At 37.7% G+C, this 23,152-nt stretch overlaps 3 protein-coding genes across 4 annotated transcripts; 1 reads left to right on the forward strand and 2 right to left on the reverse strand.

Annotated features, from left to right (window-relative positions):
* Window positions 1–4,721: 4,721 nt before the first annotated feature.
* On the reverse strand, window positions 4,722–5,207 carry LOC116255947 (classical arabinogalactan protein 10-like). The gene has a single exon (XM_031632040.1). The coding sequence runs from the start codon at window positions 5,205–5,207 to the stop codon at window positions 4,722–4,724; it is 486 nt and encodes a 161-aa protein (XP_031487900.1).
* A 2,025-nt stretch (window positions 5,208–7,232) lies between these two features.
* On the reverse strand, window positions 7,233–11,236 carry LOC116255547 (uncharacterized). The gene is made up of 3 exons (XM_031631412.2): window positions 10,899–11,236; window positions 10,616–10,774; window positions 7,233–7,999 (listed from the first exon to the last, which is right to left on the reverse strand). Exons 1-3 carry the CDS (start codon window positions 11,181–11,183, stop codon window positions 7,637–7,639), a joined length of 807 nt encoding a protein of 268 aa, XP_031487272.1. The 5' UTR covers window positions 11,184–11,236; the 3' UTR covers window positions 7,233–7,636.
* Window positions 11,237–13,198: 1,962 nt separating this feature from the next.
* LOC116255726 (uncharacterized) lies at window positions 13,199–22,769 on the forward strand. 2 transcript variants are annotated; one of them, XM_031631663.2, is made up of 10 exons: window positions 13,199–13,358; window positions 16,894–16,974; window positions 17,667–17,716; window positions 18,111–18,188; window positions 18,850–18,907; window positions 18,984–19,033; window positions 19,711–19,819; window positions 19,903–19,964; window positions 20,679–20,743; window positions 22,559–22,769. In XM_031631663.2, the coding sequence occupies exons 1-9, from the start codon at window positions 13,275–13,277 to the stop codon at window positions 20,716–20,718; spliced, it is 612 nt and encodes a 203-aa protein (XP_031487523.1). In that variant the 5' UTR covers window positions 13,199–13,274; the 3' UTR covers window positions 20,719–20,743; window positions 22,559–22,769. The 2 variants fall into 2 exon arrangements, with proteins under 2 accessions (XP_031487523.1, XP_031487522.1); XM_031631662.2 differs by having other exon boundaries at window positions 13,201–13,358; window positions 22,565–22,769.
* The last annotated feature ends 383 nt before the right edge of the window (window positions 22,770–23,152 follow it).

Raw genomic sequence — 23,152 nt, forward strand, 5'->3', positions numbered from 1 at the left:
AAACTTTTCAAAAATTGAGGAACCCACTAAATTGAAATCACTCTCAAAATGGCAAAAACTATTCAAAAAAATTTATGAATTAAAACCAAACACTTGAAAGTTTTCAAAAAACAATGAATGTATCGAACTCTTGAAATTTGTAAAAAAGTTTACTTGAAATTTATCAAATTCGTCAAAAAGTTTGCAGTCATTATAGAACATGTCAAAAATAATAAAAAATAATTGTTAAGATGTTTAGTAACTTTTAACATAGTGCAAAATAATTTCACCAAAAACTTTTGAAAGCATTAGCTTAGGAAAGTTGAATCAATTAACAAAATCTTCCAAAAGTGCAGAAATTTATTAGTTGCGTTTGCAAACTCATACTGACAAAATTTTTCAAAAAAATGAAAAACATAAAACACACTGTGTTTCAAAAATCTCATGATTTTAATTATAAAATATCCGAATTTACAAAGCTTGAAAAAGTAGTGAATTTTGTAAATTAAGAAATACAGGAATGTTGTAAACTAGAAAAACTGGGAACAAAATGTTCTTGAGTGTCTCCTCTCCAAAATTATTCATCTGATGGAGAGTAAATGTCGAAGAACTCATCAAGGTGTTAATAGGGATCCTCATGAGACAGCCCATGAAAGGATGGTAACATATGAATCAAGTGAAGTTCATACTCAAAGCTGTTCGTTGCAATCTTAGGTCTTGTTTGTTGCAATCTCAGGTCTTCTGGTTGCATGATTTTGTTAGTAGGATGTAGGAACAAAACCGTCTTTCAGAGGACTGGTCTAGAGTTGAGAAGCTTGTGTTAGTCTCAACCTCAATAACATTCCCATTAGTATCAAGTCATCTGTAAGTGTCCATCTACTAAGAACGCGCTTCTAGTTCAAATTTATGAACAAGTCATCCTAAAGTTCGTTCACCCTTGCATACACTAAGAATGCCCTTAATGTAGGGCTGAGGTCCTACTTATGGCTTCTAGCCTAGCCATAATGGAATTTTAGGGCACTTTCCAAAAGTATTTATAAAGCTGTAGACCGAAAATGAACCCAAAATACTAACTTTAGCCCTTCGAAATGTGTTCAGCAAGCCTCTATTTTGTTGCATGGACAGGATTTCTCTGTTTTTGACAGTTTGAAATCAACATGTTATGATGGAACTCTTGTGAACAGATTTTCCTGAAGTAGACTTTGGTATATGTTTTACACAAGTAAAATATGTCTAGACTCTACACCAAAAGTTGGAAGCTTTCAACCAGATTTAAAATTTTTAAACAAATTTTAAATCTCAAACCAACCTCTACTGAAAAACAGAATTGTGCAGGTTGAAAACTATAGCTTTTCTTTCCTTTGTTTTACGGCTGGAAAAAGGTGGAATCTATACAACATGCAAAAATATACAAAAAAAAACATTAACAAAACAATAAAAATAAAAAACAGAGCTAGCACTTACCTGTCTGCTTGCTTCATTTCACGCAATCACCACAATAAATCAAGCAAAGTAGAAAAAGTGACCCTAGAACCGTGATGTATGTGAATCCTAAACGGAACCATGTTCAAAACCTATATGTAACTAATAATCTAACCTAAGAAAGCAATAAAAATATCAATAAAGCTATTCTAGTACTTGGAAATTCAAAGTTTCAAATATAACTAGCAATTGCATAGCTTCATATATGATCAAGAAAGCTTTTTCTTAAATTAGATCCAAACAACTATATACGAGTCTGACTTCACAACAATAAAAATTGAGGCATCAACAAATTTAAAACTTATATATAGCAAACCGATGACTTCATATAGGATCTGAATATTTCCAAATACACACACGCACACACACAAAAAAGACAGATTTAAACACTTTACCATTCAAAGCATGTGACCTTTCACAAAACTTACGATCAAAGCCACATCCAAGTTTCCAACAAACTTGCTTGTTTTAAGCCACCCCAGATACCACGTTGACAACGAGGGCCCCGTTTGATTGCCCGGGTAAAAGGAAAATATGCAGAAAAAACTGTACGGCGCCCGTCTCACGACGTATCAAACAGGGTGAAAATTCACCCATTGTTCGTTAAAACGAGTTTCACCCGTCTCCTCCCTCCGTAGTTGACGACAGCTATCTCCATCCTGCCCTGTTTTCTCTCGTCTTTCCCATGTGTTGCCTCTTAGACATCATATATGACTCTTACATTTTGTATTGGAGAATATACTACCAAATCCACTTCTTTGTTATATGATGATCCTGTCTTATTATTCCCCAAGTTGTTCCAGTCTCCATGGATTAGCAAAAAAGTTGGAAGTTGAAAGTGGTTAATTTTACCCTGCAAAAAACTATCTTGTGCATCAAACATGGTTAATTTTACCATGCTAAATTCTACCATGTCATCAAACAGGGCCTCAAATTGGAAGAGAAAAAATTTTTCAGAAAAAATTATCATGGTAAATTTATCACGTTAAATTCTTTCTGTGCATCAAACGAGCCTGAAAGAAAGAGAATGTTAAAAGTTGTCCTTCATTAAATATAATCTTCTTGAACAGAAAAAAGAAAAGAATAAAGAGTACCAACATGCATCAAGAAACATAAGGCCCTCTCAGAAACATAGGGCCGTCTGACCAAATGTAATGCGGCTCTTTAGTGCACTGCAGTAACCACCTTTTCTTGTAGTATAATTTATTTAATCGATGTTGAAAATACTTAGTTCATGCTAATTTGGATCCGCATCCAGAAATAGAATACACCTCGTCCACCTGGACGCGCTAACCAGTGCCTCATGACAATCAGATTAGAAGTTTTAAACTTCAAAAACAGTCCCCATAAAATTGAACTTTGGGTATGAGGAGAATAAAAATCGTTGAAAACGAACATAATCCATCTATAAAGCAATTCAACTTCTAGACATTCGATTGCAAAATCATACCAACAAAACCCATCATCCAACCACCGCACCTTATAACAGTCAGATCTATTGCAGACACGAATTCCATGAAAGAATGCATGTAGACACAAAAAGGGTAGAAGAAAGCGTGATCTCCAGCAACAGTCAACTAACACCAATGCCGTTCATGGAAAACTCCCCAGCATCATAACATAATAATGGAAGAATATGAAAACAACATCAGATGAAAGTTACAAAATAAAGGAGAAATACACGACAAACGAAGGATGTAATCTAAAGCCCAACATTCATCAAACATGCATGTGCATACTTTAGAGAATCGGGCAGCAGCAAGAAAATTCGCATTCCGAAACGACGAAACAAAAACGTTCAAGATTGAGGACGACAAAGAAGGAACAAGAAAGAAAATGCTAAAAGAACACGAAGAAGATGGAAACATGGGAGAGAAGAAGATGAAAGTTTATTTAACAGAAGGTGGTTTAGGTATGAAGGCAAGAAAAAGGAAACGAACATTACCTAAAAACCAGACTCTCCAATGGCTGCCAAGGAGACGAGCAGCAGGAGCAGCCGAGCAGGTTGTGAAGGGCTCGGCTTTGAGGCAGCTGAATTTGTTGTGCGTTAGTAGAAGATTACTCTGCTAGATGTGCATTTTCAAGTATGATCTGAAACATGTCATGGCCTTCGTTCATGTTATTGTAAAATGGAATATCATAGGGTTTTATGAACCTACGTCCCTTTATTAATTAGTGAATAATTAATTACGTGTGACCACAAAAAAAATTCAATTATATTTTAGATCTTCCAATATTTTAGTGAATAATGAAAGTATGGGTGGAAGAATAGCCGGCAGGGATGTTAACTTACTGAATTTGATCAAATGTACCTTTTACCATATCTAATTTATCGCAAATTCACATATACATATCAAAACGTCAATAAAGAAAAATCTGTATCATATTTGAATCTTATTCTTTAACTTTCACAATCTGATCTTGATCTGAATCCAATTTTAAACTCTAATCTCAATGTAAATCCAAATTTTAAATATACCCCCGTATTTGAACTGCGTTATTGTTAAGGGTCGACATTCAAATGCACATATGTTTAGGATATTTATTTAAAACTAAATTCAAACTTTCATACACTTGGATGTTTATTTAAAATTGAATTCAAATTTGAAGCTGATTGGATATAGATTTTTCAATTTGAATATGATCCAATTTCTTAATTGGACGCAAATCTTTTCTATTATCTCACCTTTTTTAATCCTTTGACATCCACTATAATTGATGATAGTTGTGGATTTAGCAATGATCTATGGTTCTTTCAACGGAAAAAATTTGAAAATTTAGCAGTCCCAACAATTGTGCGGCATCCATATGAGATCTTCCGATTCAAGAAGCGGTTGTGTAAATAGTCACTATTGTTTTGCGTTTTATTTTTTTTAAATTCAACCATGTACTCAGAATGTCCAAAAATGTATAAATAAAAGGATCATATGCACACATTTAAATGGGTTTTGTGACTTGAACGATATCGACGACTATTAATTGTTAAATCCTTGTTAAATATCTTTTTAAAGATTTGTTATGCTTTTCAAATTTTGGTTGAAATTGCGAAAGTGACAACCGGAAAACGGTCAAAACGATACGACGGGAAGATGTTTGGGCGGGAAATTAGTTCTAAGCTCTCAAGGAAGAACAAAGAGATCATGGTGTCAACGAAACAATAAATTATATATTATGTAATAGCACAGAAGAATCCACCACAAGTTAATTGGGCCTTGCACCCTCAGTCAGCGCCAGTCATGAAGCTTCCAAGTTCCACCAACTCACAGAAGAATCGCTGCAGCCGCAGCCATGCCAACAAAGGAGACGGCCTGAGCCTTGACGGCGAAAGCTCCGCTGGTTCCGGTGGTGGTATCCATTTCCGGCGCCGGTGCCGTTGCAAACGTATCATCGACCGCAGGAGGACCAGGGGGGCTGTTCACAGGCGACGCAAGTGGTGCAGCCTCCGCAACATCGCCGGAAGGAGAATGTGCTACAGGTGGAGTTGATTTCTTTCCGGTGGCAGGGGACGGTCCGCCTGCGCTGGGTGCGCTACCGACGCTTGGGGAGGTGACCGGCGCAGTGGTGGTGGTGGTGGCGGTCGGGGATGCGGCTTTAGGGGTGGATGAGGGGGAAGCGGCTCTCACGGTGGGAGGTGCCGCGTCCGACTTGGATGGGGCGGAGGTGGGGGTGGCGGCGGGGGCGAGTGCGGAGACGGCGACCGCGCAGGCGAGGAAGACAACTGCCAGGGTGGGGAGTCTGCGTGCCATTGTTGGTGCTGCCTTGCCGGAAAGCGGAAAATGAAGAAGCGGAGGTGCTGGTTTCCGGCAAATGCAGCACTCTCACTGGTGGTGCAAGAGTGAGAGGCGAGTTGGAAAAGGGTGGGGACGCCATATTTGTAGACACAAAGAGGTGGGAGAGGAAGATAACCGCCCACCAGATCGGCGGTTGTCGTGTGTCCACGGCCGTTCTTATCGTTTGACCGTCCTGATTTGGTGGCACCGGACAGGTTAGGACTCCGGTTTTGCCGGTTTACCAACCGTAATTTTAGGGCTTGTTAGAGACAGAGGAATGCAGCGTCAACCGGCCGGAAAATTTCACTACCGACGAACCAGATCCATTGAGTAGGGATCCGGCGAAGAAAACGGGGAGCCGTTAGGTTATAACCAAATCCAGAACCAAGTCCGAAGTCCACCCGAGTTGCGTGTAATCGGCAGATTTTATTCCAAGTTGGATTCAGGTACTTCATATTAGAAATTGAAGTACTAAGTTTGAATTTATAAATAGGAAGATAACATCCATATAATCTCAAGGGAGAAGCGGCCCGAATCTTGGAGAGCCAATCACCGAGGTTGGATCCAAACTATCAGAACACAATTTGACTTCCTTTTCTTAAATTGGCCCAATCAGAACGAATCATTCAGATGGGTACTTGGATCAAATTCTGCTCTCTAAATTTTTTCCATGTCATTTTCCTAGGGATGCAATGGATCTCTTTTTTTTTTCAGAAAAACTAATTACTTGAAAGGGTTCTTTATGTCCACAGTTGTGAAAATCAACCGAAAAAAGAATCATTCGTATTGGACATTCAAGATATGTTTTATACGCTAACAACAATGCTAACTATTGATTATCAATCCTCCATAAAATATTAGCTAAACAATTAACAAGTATTTTTTTTATTTGCATTTGTACATCATGTTTTCGCTATGTAGATTGCTCCGTCCCCGTCCAGTAAAAAGTACCGTAGGGCATAGATAGATATATATATATATATATATATATATATATATATATATATATATATATATATATATATATATATATATATATATATATATATAAAATATAGACAATTACACTGTAACTCTGTTCAGCCATCTAAGGATTGCCTTGATCCAATAAGGAGAAAAATAAGAATAAAAAGGTGATGATCATGTCTCTCTCTCTCTCTCTCTCTCTCTCTCTCTCTCTCTCTCTCATACATAGAGTAAGCAGTTAAAGAAAAAAAAAAGAGCAGCAGAACCAGAAATTTCTGGCTGGCGGGCACTAGTACTTGCATGCCGTATCGATATACAAATGAGCATTTCATATGGATATGCATGGTCAACCGCCCACACTTGCCTGGAAAATAAGGGTTGCGAGTCACCCTTGTGAGCGCGGAAATAAAACATGAAGTGATTTCAAGCCATTTGTAAGCCGTGGAACTGAAGTCAAGACACACCCACAACGTACACCCTCTTCCTTTTTACACATCCATGAAACCTTAGAAACCCATTGATCTATGGGAATCTCAAATGTTTGGATATCATTTTCTGGAAATGTTTGGATATCATTTTATTAGTTCAAGGTGAGCGCCATGCTAAATCAGGTCCGCGGATCTTAAATGCTAGGCAATCAAGCGCCCTCTTAAAGAACAAAGTTTACGATTGTTTCCTCAGGATACCCACACGAGTTCATACTTGGATATCCATTGGAAGTAATTTCAGATGTACAACGAGAGGGCCTATAGGCCACTTATTAAAGCCATTGAACTCGGAATATGGCAAAGTGGCAAGTAGTACATCTCTTACAAGTGTCGAAATGGATCTATTCTCCGTCTGCTTAGCTTTGGACATTTATAATTCTTACAAAGGTTTAGTGAAGAACAGGTGTTTGCTGATCCCTGATTACCAGCTGAGATCATGGTCTCTTTAAATTAAGATGTCAATGATTGTTAAAGGGTAGTAGTCGTGGTTGTTGCATTTAGACTGCAGGAACACAAAATTTATGGAACTGAGGGCCAACGTTACCTGTCCGAAAAATGCATCTGAATGCATGTACAAGAAACCAGTAACTTGAAATGGGTTCTACACGCCATACGTCACAATCTTGTTTAGGACAATAGCTACTCAAATTGAGAGAGCTGGCTGCTCTTCCTTCTCAGGAGAAAGCCGGTTCCATTGATTCATGAAGGTCGCTGAACTCCAATTCATGAAGGATACTGAGAATCTCCAATAACTGCTGTAATCAGTATCCGACCATTTTGACTAACTTGGTGAAAGCAAAAAAAAAAAAAAAAAGGCTTGTAGCAGCAACAGACACCATAACATCATGCCATTTTATACAATGCGAAGAGGACCTCACTGCAGAGGAACCTTCTATTTCAAGCAACATCTCCTCCATTGTGTAAAAGTACAACCGATACCTATTAACCATGCTATTGGTTGGAACCATGGGGTGTCTCCTCTTCCTTGACAGGATGCCCTTCAGTCACTGGAACTTTCTTTGTCACAGACTTGGGAATGTCCAAATCCTCTTGAGAACATCGTTGCTGCGGATGCGATAGGAGGAGACACATTTGTTTGAAAAGCACGCGGGTCAATCCACCTCCACTCTCAAATATGTAACCCTCATGTTCACCCACATGCTCAAGTGCATCCACAAGCGTATCATAGACCTTCTGGGGGCAGTTGTCTGGGCTGGGTTTATCATGAAGGTAGAGCACATCCAGGGTAAATAATTTCTGACCTTCTGGCCAATGAAACTCAGGTTGGACAGATGATCGGCAGTATATGAGGATCTGAAAGGGAAGAAAATCAAATTTCAGCTATAGTTACTAACAAAACTTATGTCCCTTACTAAGAATTTAAACCAAGAAGACATAATTCATACATGAAGCAAATACGTTAGAAACTAGAATAGCATCTCTAGTCCCAGGGCCGAGCTTTGCATAAGATTGGTGAGGACAAGTTCAGCATCCTCCATAGCAAGTCAAATAGTTAAACATGACTCTCAAACAAAGATCTGACAGTAACAAACTCAAATCCTCACAACAATAATTTATGCAAGCTAGCTCAAACATCCGCATGGGGTAGTGATTACATACACAAATGGTCTTATTCCTGTGCTTCAAGAGCCACTACATCATCCTTCTTTTCAGGTAAAAAAAACATGATGGATCCTGGTAGAATTAAGCATGATAAACCGTCAAGAAAGGGAAGGTCCATAAGTAACCAATAAATGCACGAAGAAAATCTAATGGAAAAATGAAAGCGGTTGCTTGCGATCCACGATTTGCTGGCTCAAAGAGAGAATCTGGAATCGTCAGATAATGGCAAGGAACCCAACAATGGTAATTTTGAACTTGTTTAGGGCAGATTTCCCAAAAGCAGATATGATCGCACATGCAACCCGTTTATCTTCCAGAGTCCCCCAAGCCATTTCACAATATCATCGTAATGGAAAATACTTTCTGCTAACTCTTCTATGCATTTATCAGCATTTGTTAAATACCATTACATTGATCAAACAGATCAAAAGTGAATTTTTTTTCTATGTTTTAGTTTATGTACACCCTTCACTTATATTGATTTTTATGTATCTTAAAATGATATGCATATGAATGCAAAATGACAAATATGTCATTTATTGATCTTTGTCTAAGAAGGAATCAATCATTTCTCTTGCTTATGTTCATGAGCTAGTTCCACAGGTTGACTTTGAATCAGATTGGACAACCGTATGTTTTGAGCGACATGAAGAGGACAAAAATACTAAAATGGCTCACAATCAGGAATATTCAGCAAGCTGTAGTTCAAGCTCAGTTAGGTTTGTTTAGCTGTCAAACTAGGGAATTCCAGCTCTTGTAAAAGGTTGATGAATAAGCAAGTCAAATCCCAAACATTAGTTTCACTTATTTCTATCATTAGTAACAAAATAATATAGGATAATTTCCATGGCCTTAACAAAGTTGACTAATTTACACCAGCAAGGAACCTAAACAACTTGGCAGTTTCACCAACTAGTTGGCACTATGATACATTATATTAATAGAGATGTGAACATCACTTGATGTAATTTTATGTTCTAAAATGAGCATTTTATTGACGTCAATGCATTCTCCCAGAAGTGACAGCTTGAACCATGGTCTACCACTTTGAATTACAACTATGTAATATCATTTTCTACCAGTTGATTATTAAATTTTTGTGGTGACTATGTTTAAGTTAAGAAAAGGTTGTGGGCCTGAAACTCCCAGAAGGGCAACAAGGTTTTCAGTTTTTTTATCCACATTCAGATAAAGGTAACTAACTAACCAATTTCCAGCACGGCTGAAAAAAAAAAATGTAATGATATTCATGCATTAACACATGCCCATACAGATGCTTGAACATGGAACTACCAAAAGATATATAAAGTTATAAACAAAGGAATCTAAAGATAATAAAGAACCAAAACCATGCCCTAACCTTCCTTGTTGGATAGAAGCCTAGAATCGCAGAAACATGACATATTGCATATTGTTCCAACTTTATACAAAATTTTCAAGACTTAAAAATGAAAAAATTGTTTGTTGACATGTGTATTAATAATTAATATGGTTCGTGAATATTGATGATGACCTGCTATACATGAACGTTGGATGCCTGGATGGAGCAACCAAAAGCATCCACTGACTAAAGTATCCAAAGAATATCTCTTCCAGAGATTATGAAGAGACGAACACAGATAAGAAAAGCATTGGACCAAGAGTAGATGCCTAACATGCATAAGCAGCAATAGTAAAACCGAAAGAAACTTCAAACATTGTCAAAACACTTGAGATTTCACAATACCCAAATTTCCACATAGAAACCCCATTTTAAAAGACATGTCCCGTGGATGCTCCTGTCATTGGACGAGAAAGATCCTTGGCTCTAGTTCAAATTTTACATTTCTTTTCTATAAACTACAGTAGTAATCTTAATGTTTTGTGAATACAAATAATGCAGTCTAGGAGAACGGTGAAAACATGATACAAGCGGAGTTATATCCATAACAAAACAACCAAATCAACCAATTCTGGACGAGGAGAGCACTTGTTTTCTTTGTCCAATTTAGACGCCCTCTGGTAATCACTAGTTTATTATAGACTGAAGAAAAGCAGGGTCGAAAAAAATGACAATGAAAAGAATCCACACATAAATCTTTGAACAAAATACTGAAAAAGAAAAGAATCCCCAACAGACGCAAGGGGTGGAAGAAGACCCATAAATGGCCTTAGACCTTGATGCTCTTTTAACCCCGCTTACTAAAACCATTCCCCAATTGTACCAACAAGACTGTACCATCCTAACAGGAAAACAAAAAATGCACAAAGAAGGATGAACTAAGAAAACGAAGAAAGGCAAGAGGAGGGGAAACAGGTGAGATATACCACTCTGAGGATTCGGGATTGAGCCCGACATCTCCTTCCTTCATAAGCAGCCATCTTGAACAACTGAGAGAGATCGGCCTGATCGTACGACAAATCGGCCGAGATGGATCTGAGCGCCGATAAAGCCAAATCCACGTCACCACTGAACTCCCTTCGAATCTTCTCGGCAAAAGAGGAACAATCCACAGATCATGAGAACGAATTTTCAATCACCACGGAAAATCGACCAAAGAGAAGAGGAGGCGCAGGGAAGGAAGCGGAGACGGGGAAAGTGGTGGCCTACCCAGGAGGCGGAGTGGGAGAGAGCAGAAAAGGCGAAGCGGTGGTTGGGGTTCATCCGGAGCTTGGCGTGAAGGAAGAGGAGGATGGCCTGCTTGATGGCATCGAGGCGGGTGATGGGGCGGCCCTTCGCCCCCGTCACCTTCATGTCCGCCTGGGATTGCCTGTCGATGTCGATGCAGAAGATGATGTCCTCGTGGTTGCAAGGTCTGTTGTGCCTCAGTGCGTAGGTGGCGCCACTGCTACTCCCCGTTCTCTCCCCGACAGGGCCGCCACTGCCACCCTCCATCCTCTCTCTCTCTCTCTCTCTCTCTCTCTCCCAATATTAGCCTTGGTCCTTGGAGAGACTGTGTTCTCAATATATTCATCTCCCTGTAAATCTTTTCAAAAGCTAGTCATGCATTACTTAATGCTACATAAGTTCTTTGACCAAAGATAAAACTGGAATAAGTCTACTGACAGTAATCTTCCCTGCATAAAAACAAGTATCCAACCTTTCGTGCTGCCAACTTATACTCCACTACTTCAATCTTGGACCCTCACAAAGTTCATACTGTCAAACGACCTGTTACCTGTATAAACTTTTTATAAATATACTTTTAACATAGAACATGAGTAAGCTTTCATAAAATGGCCAAAGCTCAATCGCCTTTACGAAGCCATGTTTCATCTCTCCCTAATATGTTCTTTGACATTTTGTCGATTCCACTAGAGGAAGTATACTGGGTATCTGTCTAACGACCACACCTTCATTAGGGATCAAATTGCTCGCGATATCTCATATTCTCGTACCATTTTGGCCTACTAACAATACTCATTCAAGCACAAATAAAATAATTCACAATTTTTTGATACGGTTTAAATGGGAGTTTATATATCGTATTTTTGGATTTCCCTGTCAACCAGGGGCGAAGGGAGATGTAGGCCACGTGTGGCAGTTGCCCACACAGAACCAATCTTTTTCTAAAAGTTCTGCATAAATATTTTTGAGTAATTTTTTCACTTACATGTTGGTGCCCCTTAAAATTTTAAAATTTTATATTTGGTACCTTTTAGTTTTAGCTGTCAGCCCTCGAAGAGCTCAACTGAAAATCTGAAAAATACTAATTCAGAAACCAAGCATAATGTAAGTACAAAAAGCTAACAGCCGCTCTCACTTTTCTTCCTCTTCATACTCTTAGATGAATTGATTACTCGGAACCCACCATGACGTAGGCTTGTGAATAAAAACACAAACGTTCATTTAAGATCTAAGATTTACACCATGGATTTGTAAGCCTTGCATCTTAAAATTTACTGATCTCAAGTCAAACCTCGTCCCCTTTGTTTTCAAAACATAATGGTGATTTTGAATTCATATCTCTCAAATCTATTGGAATCAGCTGACTACAGCTATGGGTGGATTTTTTTTTTTTTTAATTTTAGGATGCTACTGTGTATGATGCTGAAAACAGTCGCAAATGGTAGATTTCATAACTAAAAACTGTTTTCAATCAATTGTCATTACGGAATACACCATTTGTGAAAGTTTTTTAATATAAAAAACCCATTCGATCATAGATAAACTACTGATTGCAATTCAGGAAAATGGCTTTCATGCCCTCCAAACATAACACTCAAAAAACATGCAAACTACATTAATGCTGGCTTCATATATTCTTCAGTTGTATAAAGGGCTGCTTGGCTTGAGCTTATACAAGATTTAAAAAATCGGCCCGTGTCAGCCTAAATCAGCCGAGCTGAATCGAATCAGTCAGTGGACATCATCTTTTTAGCTCTTTAAAATTTTATTTAATTGTTTTTGTATATATAAAAAAAACTTTAGAACATTTGTCACCGATTCACAACCACAACCGTTTTAGTTGAATCAATGATTCAGCTGACCCACTGAGTCGGCAGCCCCGTTCACGATACAACACGGTTCATACCTTTTTTCGGTGGATTTTGGGAACTTTAACTTTCGTTTATGATTTTTAAAAAGTGACTATTTTTGTGACTTTTGAATGACCTAATTTTTACGAAAAGTATAAGTTAAGGGCTTGAATAATTTATCATTAGTCTAAAAAAAACATTAGCTGCAACATTCCAATCTTATTTTCTGTAGTTAAGTTTTGTAGATAATATTTTTTTGCTTCTTTGGTTAACGGAATTTCGTTTTATGAAAAGCGCAGCTTTTAAAAGGTAATTTATGTTTTCAAAAATTATGATTAAAAGGACTCGCAACTAAAAATTTCTCTTGTTTTGTCAAAAGCTTATTACCTGCTTCCACGTGTGAAAGAATTCCATACATTTCTTAGGTGCTCTTTCAGGTTCTCCAACGAAAGGCTGCTTATAAAGCAATAGCCTGGAGAGCTCTAGACTCTAGAGATATCGACGCACAATGGCCTGCCTTCACGACCACAGCTGCGAAGAACACGACTGCGGATCGGAGTGGTCCCTCTTTAAGCACATTGACATGCCGAAGGTTCCTCCTCCCGCCTTGTTTTTGCTTTTCCCTTCGTTTTTCTTCGACAAATCTCCTTTTGGGGGCATGTAGTCTTTTGTTTTCCTATATTTCCTCGCGTGGTTGGGCTCCAGTCGAACAAATTGGTGATCTGCTTTGGTTTCTGAGCTGCCCATCTCAGCTATTTTATGGAGCAGTTCGTGTCGTGCATCTCTTAAGCTCGTGGGTGTTCTTTTTTTTTTTTTTCAGGATTGTTTGTTGGCACTTTCTATATGTTCTTAGTCTAAAATGAGTATATATTGTTGCTCTGAATTTGTTGATACCCATTTTATTTTGTTTTTGTTTTTGTTTTTATTTATACGCTTCTTCTTTGTTTTTGATAGGTTATCTGTTCATTTCATTTCATATCTTCAGTATAATTACTAAAACACAACGGTATTGATGTTATTTGTTGCCATCTTATTCACAAATAGTCAAAGTCAAACAAAACTCTGGATTAAGCTTGAGCTGTTTGGTACCCATTTGATCTTTTCTTCATCCTATTTGGGACTCTTCCTTGTTACCTGCCAATGATAAATGCTAATAATTAAGTTCTTTTTGTGCTTGGAAACGAATTGTGCTACGAATATATCTCAAATATATGATACACTGCCAAATCCTCCTTTATCTTTTACGGTAATACACAGCTCTTTAGCGTATCCCTCATTCTTCTTCTTGTTCTTAGTTCTGATGCTAGGGAATGATGCGTTCATTTATTTCATATCTGCTAATTCAACAAGCCTTTCCAACTCTTTATGATCCATATGGGTTCAGATCAAAAACTTGGGTGTAAGTAAACTGTATAAACCAAAGAAACAAAAGGCACAGTGTCAACATGAAGTACATAGCATACTTTGGCGCATTGAAGAGTCTTCTCTTAAGGTGGATTCCTATTTACCCTGTTCTTCTTTAGCACAAACCACAATAACAAGCAGGTACCTGATTGCATAAGTGGCAGATTAAAGCACATATTTTCCTCTTTGACCACATAGGCAGTGTGTCAGATGCAGTCATCATTTCTAAAATAATACGCCACCTTTTGATTTTATGGAGAAAAGTGAATCACATGTGTTTAATACATCAATTTGGTTGGTGGACACACTTGCTCAAGCATAAAGGGATGTGGAAAACCATTGAAGGAGGAAGCAGCATTGCCACCAAAGATCAATTTTGTCTGTGTCTATCGTCTAGCACATCAAACAACAGCTTGCAAGCTGGTAATAATTTTTTTCTTGCTCTTCCGAGTTGTGTCATTGTTTATGGGCTTCAATGTATCTGTCACATCAGGAAGTCCAGCTAGCAGCCACTTTAATTTTTCATCGTTAACCAGCATTCATTTACCAAGCTGTTTAGCTTCTTGATTGTGAATAGAAAGATGGAAAACTATTGGCCGCTAGAGAATGATCAACTTAGCTTCTTCCTTGTCACTGAGATCACTCGTGATCAGGTAAATAACACTGATTCCACCGTTAAGTAAATGCCAATATGGTCCCCTACATTTTGACTAAAAAATCTCGTCACAATGCGATGCAGAATCTCACCTGTGAACCTCTTGTTACTTGTTAACTGCAAAGATTTTGACATTTTCATATCTAATAACTAACATCTAAAAGGTGTAAACACCTTTGTGGTTGAATGATGTCTTGCCTTGCTTAAGCTCATAAAATATCTGCACGATAAGGGTACGGGTATGGGTACGCTAACACGGCAATTTTCAAAATTTTAGGATATGAGGACATGGCGAATTTTATATTCTAAAAAATTAAAAAGGATAATAAAATAAAAAAAACATTAAATTAATAATTCACTCTTACAATCTCATAAGTCAAAAGAAAGAAACTCTCAGATTCTCAAACAAAACATTGTTCATCACCAATCTCATAAGTCATAAGAAAGAAAGTCTCAAACAAAACAAAGAATGTCGGGTTAGTAAAGTGGTTCGGATCGGGTCTGACCCAGATCCGATCCAAAACGTATCCTGCCGTGTCCAAGTGTCGGTATCTAGGTGTCGGAGTGTCGACACCGGTACGTGGCCCATTTTGCCGTGTCCGTGTAACATAGTTTGCAAGCAAAGGATTATTAAGGGTAGAAAAATTACCATGCACCCTTTCTCCTTTTGAATGTGACAAATTTCACATCAAGTGGTCCTCTGCTTCTAGGTGAAGAGGTGCCTATCTAGGCACAATTTTGAATCAATTATTCATCATGGTTTATGGGCATGCTCATATCTGAATTTGTGTAAACACAATCTGTTTCATGATCGGATTAATCTTGTGGAAGTGTCTAACTGACAATTTTCCTAAGCACTGCTTAGGAGTCACATCCTTCATATGGTCACAACTAAATTGTCTATAGGTAAATCAACATGCTGTCTACACCATAGCTTATGCCTTACGTACATGGTCGAGCAACCATGTCAAGAAAACCAAGACTATCTGCCTTCCTTAAGGAGCTGAAATCCGTGGATATGATTTTGGAAAGTGTTGAAGAAGGCAGATATCCCTGAAGGGGGTATTTTCAGTGCCTTTTGGCTTCATAAACATTGGTGTAACCAAATTCAAGTTTCTTATCCACGTTCTCTTGACTTCAAATTCCATGAGGGACATAGAATCAAGCAAATTCTGCCACTGAACTGCATCATGAACCTTAACTAAATGAATGCTTTATGTTTAGCAGGAGACCTGTTACTTTCAAGTGTATATAACAATGGATAATCTCATCTGTCACTAGCATAGCATTTTCTAAACGTTGATGGATGTAAATACACATAATGAAGTAATCCCCCAGTGACTGGTTTCAGTCTCTGAGCCAAGGTCCTAGCTATCTTGTGCATATTCCTCTAAGGATGGTGGTCTAAACTTCTCTGTGACAGGTTCTTTATCAGTGGAGATAATGGAGGATGTATCTAAAATCTCATTGTGTCCAAATTGGGTGGGAAGTGAAGTCTATTCTTTTTAAAGCAGCTTGTTTATTCATGAAGGATCAGTTTCAGATTTACCATGTTCTCTTTTTCCCAATTCAGTTAAAACATAAAATGGTTGTAGTTGTTAACTGATTTTTGGTTGCTGTTGGAGTCTTTCTTAGAGTGTAACCTCTTGAAATTATGATCGTGCATCTTTTCCTTAAATTTTTCTATTCTTTGTACAATTGGAAATCTTCACTTTTTATGAGGACATTTCTGTCATCTTTCTCCCTTTATCGTGAGATGATTTGGAACAAATTGTGAATCCCTTTTAACAGTTGATGAGGGTAACGTTTGGGCATGTAGTATATGATATGCTTATTTTATTTGACTTCAAAAATTTAACTTAAACCTCCTCACCTGTTTGTTTTCTTCAACTCTCTGCTTCTCTTTTTTTCCTTGTAAACCAATAGTGTGACATAACATACTAAGCGTTGCCATGAAAAGCTTTCAAGTAGTGCCCCTTTTCATGGATATGCTGTCTTTGTTGTTTTTTAGCAACATGCTCATCTTTATGGTTATTATGGCACATGCTATGTCTTTTCCATTTTCAAGGTGTCAGCATTAAATGAAGCAATTGCCGGGAGTGTGAAGTCTGTGTTTAAAGCTTGGGAATCTCGCTTGGATTCATCAGAGGTACTGTTGTAGCACAGAATTTCTTTACTTACTTGTATAACACACTCCTGACAAAGGACTACCTTACAAGCATGGAAACAGGACAATATTTTACAGAGTCCATGAAGCATGATCGTGTTTCAGGAAGGCCATGCATGTCATTTTGCCTGCGTAGCATGTTTTTCATGTTACATATGGTTTCTAATCAGTTAGTATTTATTGAGGAATGTGCGTGTTGTACAGTTGTACTTTCAGGTCTCTATTTTTTCATTTGTTCTAAATTCAAATTGCAGATGAAGCTTCTATTCTTTAAGTTTTACTCTTTGCTTCCTGATTTTCTTTTTTCTGGTTGCTTAGGTCCTTATTTAATTTCTATAATTTAGATATCAAATACCTGCTTAACTGTTAAGAGTTAGCTCTTTTCATTATCATTCTTACCAATTTCTTTGGCAATTATTTTTTCCTTTGTTAAATCAAATTTATGAGTTTTTCAAAGAACTGAAAGTGGTAAATATATCTTTTTTCTACGATGTTCCATGAGCTACATTTATGCACAACATTTTGTTTTGAATAATACATCATAGCTCATCTTTTGTACCCTCTTAATGGGTTAACCGTATCTTTATGCTATTTCTTGACTTAATTAGCAAAACATGTTGGTTACGCTTTTCAGTTTTGTGTCCTATTGTTTCCATGTGACTTAATTCAAGCAGGGGTTTTTGGAAAGCAATGATGGTGATCCAGAGTTACTTGTGTTCATTCCGTAAGTGCTCTGCTTCTTGTATCTATATCCCAAAGAAACATAAGGACTTTAAACCATATGTTATGCAGTAGGCTTTGGTTGCAACCAAATCATCCTTTGACACTAAAGGATCTGTCCATAACATCAAACTAAAGGTTCTTAAATCCCTTCAGTTTTTTTTGTGGTAATCTGATAATGTTACATGGAGATCCTATGGCATGCAAAAAGATATGATTATCTGCTTGCTAGAAGTTCTAGACCAAGAAAAGTTCTTCTCCATGCTTTGATCTGACATTCTACATTTACCCTCACTAGGCATGCCTTCTTCATTTTGTTTTAATATGGCTGTATATTTTTTTTCTGTTGTTGTTAGTTTGCTTCCTTATGTATACTTTGTCTTCTTGGTTGTTTCTAGATTTACATCAGATGTCAAAATAAAGAGTATCTCAGTCGTTGGTGGTGCTGATGGAACAAGCCCTTCAAAGATGAGAGCGTATGTCAAATCTTGTCTTTACTTATTTATTTTGTTTTGTTTTGTTCCATTTCTATTAATTCTATATGTATTAAAACTCTCTGCTTGATATGTCTAGTTTATAAATTGTTTTAGAAGTTCGTTTACATGTTTGCTAGTTTCATGATTGTAGGTTAACGTGTTACTTAGTAAAGGCATTCCTATTCTAATCCAACATCATTTTTTGTTCTTTTTTTTTTCACAAAGTAAATATTATTCCTTTATAGGCATATAATGATGAGAATATGTAGAGAAAATTGGGATGCATGATAAACATTTCTTAATCTTTAGAAATGTGGTCATTTTGGTTCCTTTCTTAAGCAGCAATGAGCTACAAAGTAATCAATTCACCACGAATAGGACATCAATATCTGGTTGGTTGTAGTAGCTTCGACTCCGACATGGTGACGCCCTATGCAGAATTGGCGTCATAAATTCCATTAAAATTGTGAACTCCTTATATCTGCAGCCACATCCATTTCAGATTGCTTTATCCATCAAAATTTAAAAGGAAAGATGTGTTTAGCGAATGGGATAGATTACATTAAGAAACTATTGTTGTATCTGTTCTTGCATGATCTGCTTCTTCTGGTAAGATGTCTTTCTAGTTTCTCATTTCTCCATATCTAATTTTGATCTTTAGGTTCATAAATCGAGATGGTATTGATTTTTCTGATGCGCAAAATATGCAACCAGTTCAGGTAGTCATGCTTCCTGAGGCATTCTATTTTTTTTTATTGTTGTTGCTCTTGTTTGTAACTTATATTGTTTATGAAGGAGTGGGAATTGGGGGAAAATGTGCAAGGAGTGCTAGAATACCAAACTAGGTAACGTTGGAACTCATGCATCTGCCTTCTTTGTTGACCGTTCATGCTTTTTCTCTTTCAGTTATATTAGAGCAAAACTTATAAGTGGATTCTATGAGAAACTTTATACTTTACTTCAATTTGAAGCTGATGTTATGAGGAAGTTTTTCTGTTTCGTGCTTTCCAGGGGTACGTGTGTGGTATGACTCTTCGTGAAGTATGTACATGCTATTTTGAAATGGTCACAATTCAATGCATAGAGGCCATGTTCACTCATGTAGAAACTAATTGTAGGTCTACTTCAGTAAGAAGGTTAACCCACCTTTTGAGTTTTGAACCTATTATCTGCCGTTAAGAAGACTGGAGAGTAACTGATCGTTTCACTTAGAAATAAAGGAGAACATGCTGTCTGAACTGAAAGTATGAACAAAGTGAATGAGGCTCTTGTTCTTCTACCTTGTGGAAAACAAAGCGGCCTTTCTTATATCCTCGTTTTGGCATTCTTAAATAGATTTGACATTTCTTTTTATTTGTCGATATATTTCTTGCTAGTGATACGTGATGGTTCTAGAACATTGTATATTCATTGCACTTTTGTTTACTCCCCGTTGATGTTTAAACCGTTCTTTGACAATGTGTAGCTGATGTTGAAACTTGAGAGTCATGCCATTGAAAATTCATTTGTGGTTATGCCTCAGATATTCTAGATTCCAGAGTGTGGGGAATTTGACTCTGCATTTTCCAGAAAACTTTGGAGGTGATACAACTCAAATATACTATATCGGTTTACGAGGTGAAGCCACACAGGTGTTGTATGCATCTATGTGGTTTAATTCTTTTACCGCAAGTGGGATTCTCTTTGATTGGCTCATTGTTTTTATCATATGCAGTTGAAAAGAGATGCTGTTGCAAAAGTTGTTTATGAGCTAATGCCTAATCCATCTGATCACAAGTAAGTTTTGTTCTGGATAAATTGGTCCCCCTGAAATGCTTGTTCAACTCGCTCCCGCTCTCTTTCCACGATTTTTCTTTTGCTATATAGGAGACTCTTCTGATGGAACATTTATATTTCTAACCAAAACCTCATAGTCAAGTACTTATGAAATGAATAATTTTTCCTAGACATTTCATACTAGTTTTACCTCTTATAGTAGTTTGTTTTTCTGGCTCACCTCTCAAAACCTTGGGAGCATCCTATCTTTCAGTGAGATTATTGACATTTACCATCTATCTCATCTCTTAACATTTCAAGGGACACAAGAGTTACTGATGATGACTTTAGATGTCGAATGACCCTTGTTGTCTGGATCCTTCTCTATATTTCTTTTACTATTCTGCAATGCTGGACGAGAAGTAATATTTTCTTTTATAAATTTCAAAAACGGTCTACATGACTTTCGTGTTTCTTTTTTCCTTTTCTGAAAAACCGGAAACTGCTCATTATTTTTGTTGTTGAGTTCAAAAGTGGTCTGCTGATGTTGAAGTTCTTGTTTTTATTGGCCTAAGATATGGGTAGATGTTTGTCCTTTTTATTTGAATGATTTGTATCACCTTTTGCTATTTAAAGGCCAAAAGTGATTATCCCTTTGTTCTGATCTGTTTGGATAAAGTTTCTAATGGAAACATTTTGCAGCTGCCGTCTGACTTTTTATCAATGCTTTTGCAGAGTAAAGAATGAGGGTGGTGGTGGCATCTCAAACGTTTAATGGTCAACCTGAGAGAGCCAGAGAGGTAATTTGCACGATGCTGACTTTCTATAAATCCTGATGGGGTTAATCGATCTAGGTAATACATGCATGGAGATGCACATGCACTCATTTACTCTTTATTCCTGAAACAGCAATTTGCTGGAGCCATGTTGGATAACCCACTTGCTGTAGACTTTTAACCCTCTTGGTAGAGTGCTTTACTCTGGGTAATACATGCATGGATGCATGTATGCATTGAAGTTATTTATTTAGCCAGTTGCTGGAGTTATGATGGGTTTGACCTACTTTTGAATCCTGTCAACCTTTGCGAAGTCTTGAAAGGCTTGGTGTTGCTTTTTCTGGAAGACATTCAGCACCATGTTTTCTTACTGCTAGACCTGTGCCTGCAAACAGGATTATCCAAGCACATGGGCACTTTAAGTTTTAGGTTGTTTTCAAGATGGCCATAACCTCTAGCTAATATCTCAGGCCTCCAATGAGCCAAGTCTTGGTCAAGTGAAGTGCCAAGGATAGCCCTTCCAAAATCTGTCTGATGTTGGGTTCTAATTTTCTCACTATGTGTAAGGCACAGTGTGATCAAGTCTACTTGTTTTCAGCCCAGGTCTTGACTAGCTCATTCATGATGTTTCCAAGACAACTCTTACAACCAACAGACCTAATAGCAGCCACCATCCTTCTTGCAGAATCCCAAAAAACTATCTTTAGCTATTTTCTGCAGAAACTCCAAGACCCTAGTTTTCTAGGGTCGTATGTCCTAATCCCTTAACCCAATTGCTTTGGGTTTTTAATATGATGTTCACCTAGCTTCCTCCAGGATGGGCAGTGTGGCTTGAGAAAGTATGTGTATCATTTTTGAGTGACCAAATACTTTTCTGGGAAATCCAACAATTTCAGGCACAACCTACTTTTTTGGAAGTCTTCCATCGGCACCCTCTTGCTCACCTATTTCGCCTGCAGTATGGGCACCTGTTGTGCTTTTGTCACCGAGTTTTGTCATATGATGTTACTTGACTGAGTGAAAACAGATAAAACTTGACACTGGTCATGGTGGCTTGTGTGCAATGCCGTTCTAGTTAATTTATGTGAGATATTGATCAAGTGAATTTTTGTATGTCATTCTAGTTAATTTATGTAAGATATTGATCAAGTGAACTTTTTGTTTGAAGAATCTATCGCTATGCTAAAACTGGTGCTTTCATTTTATCAAGGGGAAATTTTAGGTGAAGAACAACACTTCAGCATCAGGTAGGGGCTGTTCGAGCTGATTTGAGCCAAATTCCGCTCAAATGCTAAGGGGCTCAACTTGTGGTTGGCTTGAGCTCAAGGCAAGCTTGTGTTACCTAGCTGGAGCTTGGCTCAGCTTGAGCTTAAGAAGGCTCAAACTCAGCTTGGTTAAGCTTAAGTGGAGATCTGGCTTGAGTTTAGCAAAGCCATTTGTTAAAAAAAATAATTTTTTAACACGAAAGGAAACGACCAGGTTCAAACTCTTGACCTGATGCTTGGTATCCATAAGGAACTCTGTTGTAGCTGTTTATTTTTTGTGATAGTATTGTATGATGCATTCTATATATATTCTTTCTGTGAGTTTAATCGAGTATAGTTTGATCGAGTATAAATGAGTCAAGCCTGCATAGCTCAAGCTCAACTCATTTATTTAAGCAAGTGTATCTTTTTAACTCGAACTCAACTTGTTTATTAAAGGGGTTGCGTTCGAGACAAATTTGGTCGAGCGTATTCTAGTCGAGTTGAACATCCCTAGCATCAGGACAGAGTTTTGATGATAGTGCCACACATTAACGGATTCATCTTATTATAACTATTCCATGGTTTGTGCAAGATGCAGGATTGCTTATGCAGAGAGGAGCACAGTCTTCGAGTTCTGGACTGATGGGATAAAGAGAAGGGTTCTAATCCTTAAACGATGACACTATGTAGATAGTGAAGGCTTTTCGTTTTTACCTTCTTGTTTCGCTGAGAACGGCAATGTAGCTGTTTGTAAATTTTCCTGATCAAATGGATGTGTCATCGATATCTGAGTTATTTGATCTGATCAAGGCATTCAATTTTGTTCATGTATTCCCATAACCGTCTCCAAATGCATACGTCATGGAGAGTTGACAAACCTAGCGACTTTAAGGTTGCTCTTTTTAAACAGGACTTGTCAGAGAAATACGCGATGGAAACTAAGTGCAGTTGCATATTTCAGGGTACTTGGTCTTTGTTTCTTATAGATTTTGCAGTTTTGAAGAGGTGATTGATTACTGAGAGGGCATTTTTGAAACACCCCTGGTGTTTCTCAAACACTTTCTTTTGACGGGGTGTTTGATTGTCTGGACAATGTACCCAGATAACTAATGAAGTGTCAACTATCGGGTAAACGTTTTCCAAAGGTATGACCATGCGCCTCGTGTTTGATTACCTGGATAAGTGG

The sequence above is a fragment of the Nymphaea colorata genome, chromosome 6, assembly GCF_008831285.2.
Source record: "Nymphaea colorata isolate Beijing-Zhang1983 chromosome 6, ASM883128v2, whole genome shotgun sequence".
Lineage (NCBI taxonomy): Eukaryota > Viridiplantae > Streptophyta > Magnoliopsida > Nymphaeales > Nymphaeaceae > Nymphaea > Nymphaea colorata.

Bases quoted from the DNA above. Each gene is read 5' to 3' on its own strand.
- LOC116255947 (XM_031632040.1), bottom strand. From the start codon at position 5,207: ATGGCACGCAGACTCCCCACCCTGGCAGTTGTCTTCCTCGCCTGCGCG.
- LOC116255726 (XM_031631663.2), top strand. From the start codon at position 13,275: ATGGCCTGCCTTCACGACCACAGCTGCGAAGAACACGACTGCGGATCG. The intron at 17,717-18,110 runs GTAAGTGCTCTG...GGTTGTTTCTAG, and splicing joins GAGTTACTTGTGTTCATTCC to ATTTACATCAGATGTCAAAA. The intron at 18,189-18,849 runs GTATGTCAAATC...TTTGATCTTTAG, and splicing joins AGCCCTTCAAAGATGAGAGC to GTTCATAAATCGAGATGGTA.
- LOC116255547 (XM_031631412.2), bottom strand. From the start codon at position 11,183: ATGGAGGGTGGCAGTGGCGGCCCTGTCGGGGAGAGAACGGGGAGTAGC. The intron at 10,775-10,898 runs GTAGGCCACCAC...TTTGCCGAGAAG, and splicing joins TCTCCCACTCCGCCTCCTGG to ATTCGAAGGGAGTTCAGTGG. The intron at 8,000-10,615 runs GTATATCTCACC...CTTCCCTTTCAG, and splicing joins AATCCCGAATCCTCAGAGTG to ATCCTCATATACTGCCGATC.